An 11375-nucleotide genomic window follows, 5' to 3' on the forward strand; every position below is an offset into this window, starting at 1 on the left:
TAGTCCAGGAGTAGTGGGCCCGGTCTAGTCCAGGAGTAGTGGGCCCGGTCTAGTCCAGGAGTAGTGGTTCTTCTGGGCTGTGTCTGGGAAACCAGTCCTTACTGTTCACTAACAGGCTGTATTTTGGGGTTTCAGTGACCCCAACTGGTGGAAAGGAGAAACGTATCAGGGAGTTGGACTATTCCCCTCAAACTTTGTAACGGCTGATCTGACTGCAGAGCCTGAGATGAGTGAGTTCACATGCACCAGGGTTTCTGTTAGGAAGATGTGGCAGCGGTCATTTGACCACCAGCATTTTAATTTACCGGACATTTGACAAATGTAACCGGATTAGGGCATCCACTCACGGTGCTCAGAATGACAGAAATCACATTTACATTATGGTCATTAATCTAAATAGAACATCCAAGTCGAGAATGCACCAAGCGTGTTTTCCTTACCGAATTCCGATGCGCACTTTGAAGATGTTAGAGTAACATTCCACATGTACTTTTCCTCAGCCAACAAGACCAGTAACGAGTAGCAGAATCACAAGCCTATGTCAATCTAACTATCCCCATAGTAGAAACATTTGTTGAGAAAGTAATATCCTATTGCAAACAGACTCTGGGACAGTTGTGGGACGGTAGATCCCAAATGCATACAACCAGTAGGCCTAGGCTACATTAAAATAAACAAACGTTTTAAAGCAAGCAAGGAGTCTGTTGCAACAGCTAATAACATTTAGCTTAATGMTGATAAAGTATTATTTCTTCACATTATAACTGCAGCAATGTGCACAAGGCAGTAGGCTATGCGCTAATGTTCGTTCCATAATGCAATTAGCGGGAAAACACAGTTGTCAAAAGTGCGCAAGCGGTTTCATGTGACATAGATGAAAATATCTGTTAGAAATTTAGAAAGAGGGGAGATCGAAAGATGCATTAACTAGCATGGGTTGCTAATATAACTAGGATTATCATCAACTAGCATGGGATGCTAATATGACTAGGATTATCATCAACTAGCATGGGATGCTAATATGACTAGGATGATCATCAACTAGCATGGGGATGCTAATATGACTCGGATTTATCATCAACTAGCATGGGATGCTAATATGATAGATACCTAAGGATGCTAATTCTGGATGATCACTAGCATGGGATGCTAATATGACTAGTGATTTAGTCATCTAGACATGATGCTTGGGATGCTAATATGGACTAGATGACTGATCATCAACTAGCCATGGGTTGCTAATATGACTAGATTGTCAGTCAACTAGCATGGGATGCTAATATAACTAGGATTATCATCAACTAGCATGGGATGCTAATATGACTAGATGATCATCAACTAGCATGGGTTGCTAATATGATAGTATATCATCAACTAAGCATGGGTTCTATATGACTAGTATTTCATCAACTAGCAATGGGATGCTAATATGACTAGAGATGATCAATCAACTAGCATGGATTTTGCTAATATGACTAGGATTATCATGCAACTAGCATGGCGATGCTAATTGATAGGATTATCATCAACTAGATGGGATGGCTAATATGACTAGGAATGATCATCAACTAGCATGGGTTGCTAATATGACTAGCGTAATGATCATCCAACTAGCATGGTTGCAAAGCTAGATTATCATAATAGATGGGACTATGATAGTTATCATCAACTTAGCAATGGGATGCTAAATATGACTAGATATGATTCATCAACTAGCATGGGTTGCTAATTAGACTAGGATTATCATCAACTAGCATGGGATGCTAAATATAATAGGATTACTCATCCACTAGATGGGATGCTTAATATGACTAGAATGATCATAACTAGGGCATGGGTTTGCTATATGAAGGAATTATCATCAACTAGCATGGGTTGCTACTATACTAGGATTTCATCAACTAGCACTGGGATGATGGCTAATGACCACCTGATACAACTGCTGGCTTGCTTTGATAAGCTAAGCAGGGTTGGTCCTGGTCGTCCCTGGATGGGAGACCAGGTGCTGCTGGAAGTGGTGCTTGGGGCCCAGTTAGGAGGAACTTCTTTCCTCTGGTCCTAAAACAAAGATCCAATGCCCAGGGCAGTGATTGGGGACACTGCTCTGTGTAGGGGTGCGCTTTCGGATGGGAGTTAAACGGGTGTCCTGACTCTCTGAGGTCATTAAAGATCCCATGGCACTTATCGTAAGAGTAGGGGTGTTAACCCCGGTGTCCTGGCTAAATTCCCAATCTGGCCCTCAACCATCACGGTCACCTAATAATCCCCAGTTTACAATTGGCTCATTCATCCCCCTCCTCTCCCCTGTAACTATTCCCCAGGTCGTTGCTGCAAATGAGAACGTGTTCTCAGTCAACTTACCTGGTAAAATAACGGTAAAAAAATGAAAATAACGTTGATTTGGAAACCTATAGAGCATTATAAAAATGCTGGTTTCAATGGCATATGAAGTCTATAAAATAATAGACTACTGGTTTCAATGGCATATGGAGTCTTTATAAAATAATAGACTACTGGTTTCAATGGCATATGGAGTCTTTATAAAATAATGGACTATTGGTTTCAATGGCATGTGGGAGTATTTAAAAAAATAATTACCTCCATGGATATGGTCTGATTTTGGCTAGGCAACTTCGAAGCAAGGTAAGACATGTCTCATATGTGGTAAAAACCTCCAGCTCATTGCAAAGTGGTGTGTGATGCGCTGAGGAAGGCTGCCTTCCGTTGCCTATAAATTTGAATGGGGAATGGGAAGCACACTTCAATCACCACTTGAGAAATACAAATAGTAGCTCAACACGGGATTGCATTTAGAATTGTTGCGCAATGATTTGGCTGGAAACATCCAACCAATTAGCAGTTTGAGATGCAGCAGCTCTCGTGCTGTCTGACATGTATCTGAATGCTGTGCCTGTGTGATGAATAAGAGTCATGTAACGAATATACATATGCACCAATTAAATTCACTAAATTATGGAAATTTACCTATAGACTGATGAGCATGCCCAGTGAAATGTATTTAACTGGTATTTCCATCAACTAATAGGCTAAAAAGCAGTGTTTCGCAATTTAGACTTCTCCTGGACAATTGGCAGGAGCCAATTTGTTTTTTATAATCTGCCAAAAGCCGCCTATTACCTCTTAACGGAAAACCTGACACACACATACGTGCCCACACACACACACACTGTCGCCCTGGCTATCTCCATGTCCCCCTGGCTGTCTCCATGTCTCCTCTGTAACTATTCCCCAGATTGTTGCTGTAAATGAGAATGTGTTCTCAGACAATTTACCAGATATAATAGGGGTTAAAAATATAAAACCATGACTGCCTCCATGTCCCCCTTACTGTCCCCCTGACTGTCTTGTGTCCACAGTGAAGACAGAAAAGAAGACAGTACAATTCAGTGAGGAGGTCCAGGTGGAGAGCATAGAGCCTGAGCCTGAACCGGTCTACATAGACGAGGTACGACAGCTTTATTCTACAGCTTTATGTACAGTACCAGTCAAAAGTTTGGACACACCTACTCATTCAAGAGTTTTTCTTAATTTTTTACTATTTTCTACATTGTACAATAATAATGAAGACATCAAAACTATGAAATAACACATATGGAATAATGTAGTAACCAAAAACGTGTTAAACAAAWCAAAATATYTTTTATATTTGAAATTCTTCAAATAGCCACCCTTTGCTTTGATGACAGTTTTGTATACTCTTGGCATTCTCTCAACCAGCTTCACCTGGAATGCTTTTCCAACAGTCTTGAAGGAGTTCCCACTTATGCTGAACACTTGTTTGCCGCTTTTCCTTCACTCTGTGGTCCGACTCATCCCAAACCATCTCAATTAGGTTGAGGTCGGGGGATTGTGGAGGCCAGGTCATCTGATGCAGCACTCCATCACACTCCTTCTTGGTCAAATAGCTCTTACACAGCCTGGAGGTGTGTTGGGTCAGTGTCCTGTTGAAAAACAAATGATAGTCCCACTAAGTGCAAACCAGATGGGATGGTGTATCGCTGCAGAATGCTGTGGTTGCCATGCTGGTTAAGTGTGCCTTYAATTCTAAATAAATCACTGACAGTGTCACCAGCAAATCACCCCCACACCATAACACCTTCTCCTCCACGGTCTAAGTCGAAATACACATGCGGAGATAATCCGTTCACCCACACTGCGTCTTACAAAGACACGGCGGTTGGAACCATAAATCTCCAATTTCGACTCCAGACCAAAGCACACATTTCCATCGGTCTAATGTCCATTGCTCGTGTTTCTTGACCCAAACAAGCCTCTTCTTATTATTGGTGTCCTTTAGTAGTCTTTTCTTATCGGCAGACTCAGTAGCCTCGGTTTTTCTAATGACTGCCTTGCCTGGTTCACCAACTACTTTGCAGACAGAGTTCAGTTTGTCAAATCGGAGGGCATGTTGTCCGGTCCTCTGGCAGTCTCTATGGGGGTACCACAGGGTTCAATTCTCGGGCCGACTCTTTTCTCTTATTATCAAATGATGTGTTTTCTTCGCGGCATCCACCTCTACGCAGACGACACCATTTCTGTATACTTCTCCCCCTTGGCACTGTGCTAATCTAACCTCCAAAGACGAGCTTCAATGCCATAAACACTCTTCCGGTGGCCTCCAACCTCTTTAAAGTTTAAAAACGCTAGTAAAAACCAAAAATGCATGCTTTCAACCGTCGCTGCCTGCACCCGCACGCGCCGACTAGCATCACCACCCTGGACGGTTCCGACCTAGAATATGTGGACAACTACAAATACTAGGTGTCTGTTTAGACTGTATAAACTCTCTTTCCAGACTCACATTAAGCATCTCCAATCCAAATAAGTCTTAGAATCGGCTTCCTATTTCACAACAAAGCATCCTTCACTCACTCACGCCGCCAAACATACCCTCGTAAAACTGACTATCCACCATCCTCGACTTCGGCAATGTCATCTACAAAATAGCTTCCAATACTCTACTCAGCAAACTGGATGCAGTTTATCACAGTGCCATCCGTTTTGTTACTAAAGCACCTTATACGACCCACCACTGCACCTGTATGCCCTAGTCGGCGGCCCTCGCTAACATGGTCGTCGTCAGACCACTGGCTCCAGGTCATCTACAAGGCTATGCTAGGTAAAGTGCCGCCTTATCTCAGTTCACTGTTCCGATTGCTACACCCACCGTACACGCGCTCCAGCAGGTATATCTCCACTGATCATCCCTAAAGCCAAAACTCATTTGGACGCCTTTCCTTCCAGTTCTCTGCTGCCTGCGACTGGAACGAATTGCAAAAATCTCTGAAGTTGGAGACTTTACCTCCCTCAACAACTTTAAACATCAGCTATCCGAGCAGCTAACCGATCGCTGCAGCTGTACATAGTCCATCGGTATATAGTCCACCCAATTACCTACCTCACCCCATACTGTTTATTTATTTACTTTTCTGCTCTTTTGCACACCAGTATCTCTACTTGCACATGATCATCTGATGATTTATCACTCCAGTGTTAATCTGCTAAATTGTAATTATTCGATTTATTGCCTACCTCCTCATGCCTTTTGCACACATTGTATAAGATTCTCTTTTTTCTACCATGTTATTGACTTGTTTATTGTTTACTCCATTGTGTAACTCTGTTGTGTCTGTTCACACTGCTATGCTTTATCTTGGCCAGGTCGCAGTTGCAAAGGAGAACTTGTTCTCAACTAGCCTACCTGGTTAAATAAAGGTGAAATAAAAAAAAAAAAAAAAAATAAGAGCCAGTTTCATCATAGCGCTTGAAAAAACTTTCAAAGTTCTTCAAATGTTCCGTATTGACAGACCTTCATGTCTTAAAGTAATGATGCACTGTCATTTCTCTTTGCTTATTTTAGCTGTTCTTGCTATAATATGGACTTGGTCTTTTGCCAAATAGGGCTGTCTTCTGTAAACCACCCCTCCTTGCCACAACACAACTGATTGGCTCAAGCGAATTAAGAAGAATAGAAATTCCACAAATGAACTTTTAACAAGGCACACCTGTTAATTGAAATGCATTCAAGCTAACCTCATGAAGCTGGTTGAGAGAATGCCAAGAGTGTGCAAAGCTGTCATCAAGGCAAAGGGTGGCTACTTTGAAGAATCTCAAATATAAAATATATTTTGATTTGTTTAACGCTTTTTTGGTAACTACATGATTCCATATGTGTTATTTCATAGTTCGGATGTCTTCACTATTATTCTACAATGTGGAAAATAATAAAAAATAAAGAAAAATCCTTAAATGAGGAGGTGTTCTAAGACTTGACTGTGTGTGTGCATTTGGAAAGTATTCAGACCCCTTGACTTTTTCCACGTTTTGTTCATTACAGCCTTATTCTAAAATTGATTAAATTTGGGTTTTTCCCTCATCAATCTTCCCCATAATGACAAAGCAAAAGTATTTTTTTTATACATTTTTGCAGATTTATAAAATATAAAAAACATACTGTTTACTATTTCCTTTGGTGAAGCACCTTTGGCAGCAATTACAGCCTTGAGTCTTCTCGGGTATGACTCTACAGGCTTTGCACATGTGTATTTGGGAGTTTCTCCCATTCTTCTCTGCAGATCCTCAAGCTCTGTCAGGTTGGTTGGGCATCTTTGCTGCACTGCTATTTTCAGATCTCTCTAGACATGTTCGATTGGGTTCAAGTCCGGGCTCTGGCTGGCCGCTCAAGGACATTGAGGCTTGTCCCGAAGTCACTCCTGTGTTGTCTTGGCTGTGATTAGGGTCGTTATCTTGTTGGAAGGTAAACCTTTGCCCCAGTCTGAGGTCCTGAGCACTCTGGAGCAGGTTTTCATCAAGGATCTCTTTGTACTTTTCTCAGTTCATCTTTCCCTCAATCCTGACTAGTCTCCCAGTTCCTGCCGCGGTGAAACATCCCCACAGCATGATGCTGCCACCACCATGCTTCACCGTAGGGTTTGTGCCAGATGATGATATACAAGTAGAGATACTGGGGTGCAAGAGGGTAGGTAATAATATGGGGATGAGGCAGTCGGGTGTGCTATTTACAGATTGGCTATGTACAGGTGCAGTGATCTGTGAGCTGCTCTGACAGCTGATGCTTAAAGTTAGTGAGGGAGATATGAGTCTCCAGCTTCAGTGATTTTTGAAATTCGTTCCTGTCATTGGCAGCAGAAAACTGGAAGGAAAGGCGGCAAAAGTAAGTGTTGGTTTTGGGGATGACCAGTGAGAGATACCTGCTGGAGCGCGTGCTACGGGTGAGTGTTGCTATGGTGACCAGTGAGCTGAGATAAGGTGGGGCTTTACCTAGCAAAGACGTATAGATGACCTGGAACCAGTGGGTTCGGCGATGAATACGAAGCGAGGGCCAGCCAACGAGAGCATACAGGTCACAGTGGTGGGTAATATATGGGGCTTGGTGACAAAACGGATGGCACTGTGATAGACTACATCCAGTTTGCTGAGTAGAGTGTTGGAGGCTATTTTGTAAATGACATCGCCAAAGTCAAGGATCGGTAGGATAGTCAGTTTTAGGAGGGTATGTTTGGCAGCATGAGTGAAGGAGTGTTGTATGGCGTTGAAGCTTACTTATGTAAATATGGTATCTATTTTTTATTTGTAATAAATTTGCTAACATTTCTAAAAAGTTGTTTTCGCTTTGTCATTATGAAGTATTGTGTAGATTGAGGATTTTTTTATTTATTTAATACATTTTAGAATAAGGCTGTAACGTAACAAAATGTGGAAAAAGTCAAGGGGTGTGAATACTTTCCGAATGCACTGTATATGCAAAAGTATGTGGACACCCCTTCAAATTAGTGGATTCGGCTAATTCAGCCACACCTGTAACAGGTGTATACAACTGAGCAGACAGCCATGCAATCTCCATAGTCAAACATTGGCTGTAGAATGGCCTTACTGAAGAGCTCAGTGACTTTCAACGTGGCAACGTCATAGGATGCCAACTTTTCAACAAGTCAGTTCGTAAAATGTCTGCCCTGCTAGAGCTTCCCCGGTCAACAGTAAGTGCGAAGTGGAAACGTCTAGGAGCAACAACGGCTCAGCCGCAAAGTGGTAGGCCACAAGCTCACAGAACGGGAAGTCCTAGTGCTGAAGCGTATTGCGTATAAAAATCGTCTGTCCTCGGTTGCAACACTCATTACTTAGTTCCAAACTGCCTCTGGAAGCAACGTTAGTGCAATAATTGTTCGTTGGGAGCTTCATGAAATGGGTTTCCATGACCGTGCAGCCGCACACAAGCCTAAGATCACCATGCCCAATGCTAAGCGTCTACTGGGGTGGTGTAAAGCTCGCCTTTGGACTCTGGAGCATTGAAAAGGCTCTGGAGGGATGAATAACGCTTCACCACCTTGCAGATGCCAGTAGAACTCGACCTGCCCAAATGCATAGTGCAAACTGTAAACTTTGGTGGAGGAGGAACAATGGTTCGGCCCCTTAGTTCCAGTGAAGGGAAATCTTAACACTACACCATACAATGCCATTCTAAACAATTCTGTGCTTCTAACATTGTTGCAACAGTTTGGGGAAGGCCCTTTCCTAGTTCTGCATGGGGCATTGTCATGTTGAAAGCGAGGTCCATACAGAAATGGTTTGTCGAGATCGGTGTGGATGAACTTGACTGACCTGCACAGAGCCCTGACCTCAATCCCATTTAACCCCTTTTTGGTGAATTGGAACGCCGACTGCGAGCCAGGCCTAAATGGCCATCATCAGTGCCGACCTCACTAAGGCTTTTCTGGTTGAATGGAAGCAAGTCCTGTCGAATGTTCACATCTTAGTGTAAAGCCTTCCAGAAGATTGCGAGGTGTTATAGCAGCAATGTTCCAACATCTAGTGGAAAGCCTTCCTAGAAGAGTGGAGGCTGTTATAGCAGCAATGTTCCAACATCTAGTGGAAAGCCTTCCCAGAAGAGTGGAGGCTGTTTATAGCAGCAATGTTCCAACATCTAGTGGAAAGCCTTCCAGAAGAGTGGAGGCTGTTAAAGCAGCCATGTTCCAACATTAGTGGAAAGCCTTCCAGAAGAGTGGAGGCTGTTTATACAGCAATGTTCCAACATTTAGTGGAAAACCTTCCAGAAGAGTGGAGGCTGTTATAGGAGCAATGTTCCAACATCTAGTGGAAAGCCTTCCAGAAGAGTGGAGGCTGTTATAGCAGCAATGTTCCAATATCTAGTGAAAGCCTTCAGCAGAAGTGGAGGTTGTTATAGCAGCAATGTTCAACATTTAGTGGAAAACTTCCCAGAAGAGTGGAGGCTGTTATAGCAGCAATGTTCCATCATCTAGTGGAAGCCTTCCCAGAAGAGTGGAGGCTGTTATAGCAGCAAAGGGGGGATCAACTCCATATTAATGCCCATGATTTTGGAATAAGATGTTCGACGAGAAGGTATCCACATACTTTTGGTCATGTAGTGTATATAACTTAGTATACAAACATTAAGAACACTGCTCTTTCATGACATAGACTATCCAGGTGAAAGGGAAAGGATACCTAGTACAACAATGCATTCAACTAAAAGCATGAGCCCTTATTGATGTCACTTGTTAAATCCACTTCAATGAAGTGGGGGCGACAAATTAAAGAGTGTTTTTAAGTCTTGAGACATGGATTGTGTATATGTGCCTTTCAGAAGGTTAATGGGCAAGACAAAAGATTTAAGTGCCTTTGAACGGGGTATGGTAGTAGGTGCCTTTGAACGGGGTATGGTAGTAGGTGCTTTGAAGGGGTATGGTAGTAGTGCCTTTGAACGGGGTTGGTAGTAGGTGCCTTTGAACGGGTATGGCAGTAGGTGCCAGAAGGTGGTTTGTCAAGAACTGCAACACTGCTGGTTTTCCATGCTCAACAGTTTCCTTGTGTATCAAGATGGTCCACCACCCAAAGGACATCCAGCCAACTTGACACAACTAGGACGTATTGGAGTCAACATGCCAGTATCCCTGTGGGACGCTTTCGACACTTCTGTAGAGTCCATGGCCGACGAATGGGGCTATTCTGACGGCAAAGGGGCACAACTCATTAGGAAGGTTCCAAATGTTTGGGATACTCAGTGTATACTATTATAGTTGTAATGTTTTTACTTCCTTTTATAAAAAAAGCTCTACTGAAGTTCTATTTGGTTCTTTTTCCTCACCAGGAGAAAATGGACCAGCTGCTGCACATGATCCAGAGTGCAGATCCAACAGCACACCAATCTGATGCCTGTGAGCTGCTGCAGCTAGAGGGTGAGACCAACTTACTAATTCTTACAGCTAGGCTGACTTACGATTGACTTACTAAACAACTATTGCTAATAACTAATTCTTACAGCTAAAGGGTAATACTGATTTAATAAACAACTATTACTAACTCTTACACGCTAGAGGGTAAGACGGACTTACTGAACAACTATTACTAACAGCTAGTTAGTTAGTCATTCTTACCCTCTCTAGCTGTGAGAGTTACTTAGTCATTCTTACGTCTATAATCTAACAGCTAGAGGGTAAGACTTACTAACCTTTACAGCTAGAGGGGGTAAGACTGACTAACCTTTACAGCTAGAGGGGTAAGCTGACTAACCTTTACAGCTAGAGAGGGTAAGATGACTAACCTTTAAGCTGGGGGAAATTGCTATCCTTTAGCTGAGAGGGTAAGACTGACTAACTTTACAGCTAGAGGGGGAAGACTGACTAACCTTACAGCTAGGGCGGGAAAGATTTGACTATCCTTTACAGCTAGAGGGGGTAAGACTGACATACTTTACAGCTAGAGGGGGTAAGACTGACTAACCTTTACAGCTAGGGGGTAAGACTAATAATCTTTAGCTAGAGGGGTAAGACTGACTATCCTTTGCAGCTAGAGGGGTAAGACTACTAACCTTTGCAGCTAGGGGGGTAACTGACTTCCTTTGCAGCTAGAGGGGTAAGACTAACTAACCTTTACAGCTAGAGGGGGTAAGACTGACTATCCTTTACAGCTAGAGGGGTAGACTGACTAACCTTTACAGCTAGAGGGGTAAGACTGACTACTTTACAGCTAGAGAGGGTAAGACTGACTAACTCTTACAGCTAGAGAGGGTAAGACTAACTAACCTTTACAGCTAGAGGGGGTAAGACTGACTAACCTTTTACAGCTAGAGGGGGTAAGACTGCTAACCTTTACAGCTAGAGGGGTAAGACTGACTAACCTTTACAGCTAGAGGGGGTAAGACTGACTAACCTTTACAGCTAGAGGGGGTAAGACTGATAACCTTACAGCTAGAGGGGGAAGACTGACTTACTGCAACTATTACAAACTAATTCTTACAGCTAGAGGGGTAGACGAACTATCCAAAACAGCTTGAGGGTAAGACTAACTCTTAAAGCTAAATGCTAAGTCTGGATCCA

General features: G+C 42.8%; 1 protein-coding gene across 1 annotated transcript in view; it reads left to right on the forward strand.

Annotated features, from left to right (window-relative positions):
- stam (signal transducing adaptor molecule (SH3 domain and ITAM motif) 1) overlaps window positions 1-11375 on the forward strand; it is a 48936-nt gene that overhangs the window by 19234 nt on the left and 18327 nt on the right. Inside the window, exons 6-8 of the mRNA XM_070437154.1 lie at window positions 136-230; window positions 3378-3466; window positions 10148-10235. Of these exons, the coding sequence (XP_070293255.1) occupies window positions 136-230; window positions 3378-3466; window positions 10148-10235 (272 nt within the window). The remainder of the gene's footprint in view (window positions 1-135; window positions 231-3377; window positions 3467-10147; window positions 10236-11375) is intronic.

The sequence above is a fragment of the Salvelinus sp. IW2-2015 genome, linkage group LG34, assembly GCF_002910315.2.
Source record: "Salvelinus sp. IW2-2015 linkage group LG34, ASM291031v2, whole genome shotgun sequence".
NCBI classification, from domain to species: domain Eukaryota; kingdom Metazoa; phylum Chordata; class Actinopteri; order Salmoniformes; family Salmonidae; genus Salvelinus; species Salvelinus sp. IW2-2015.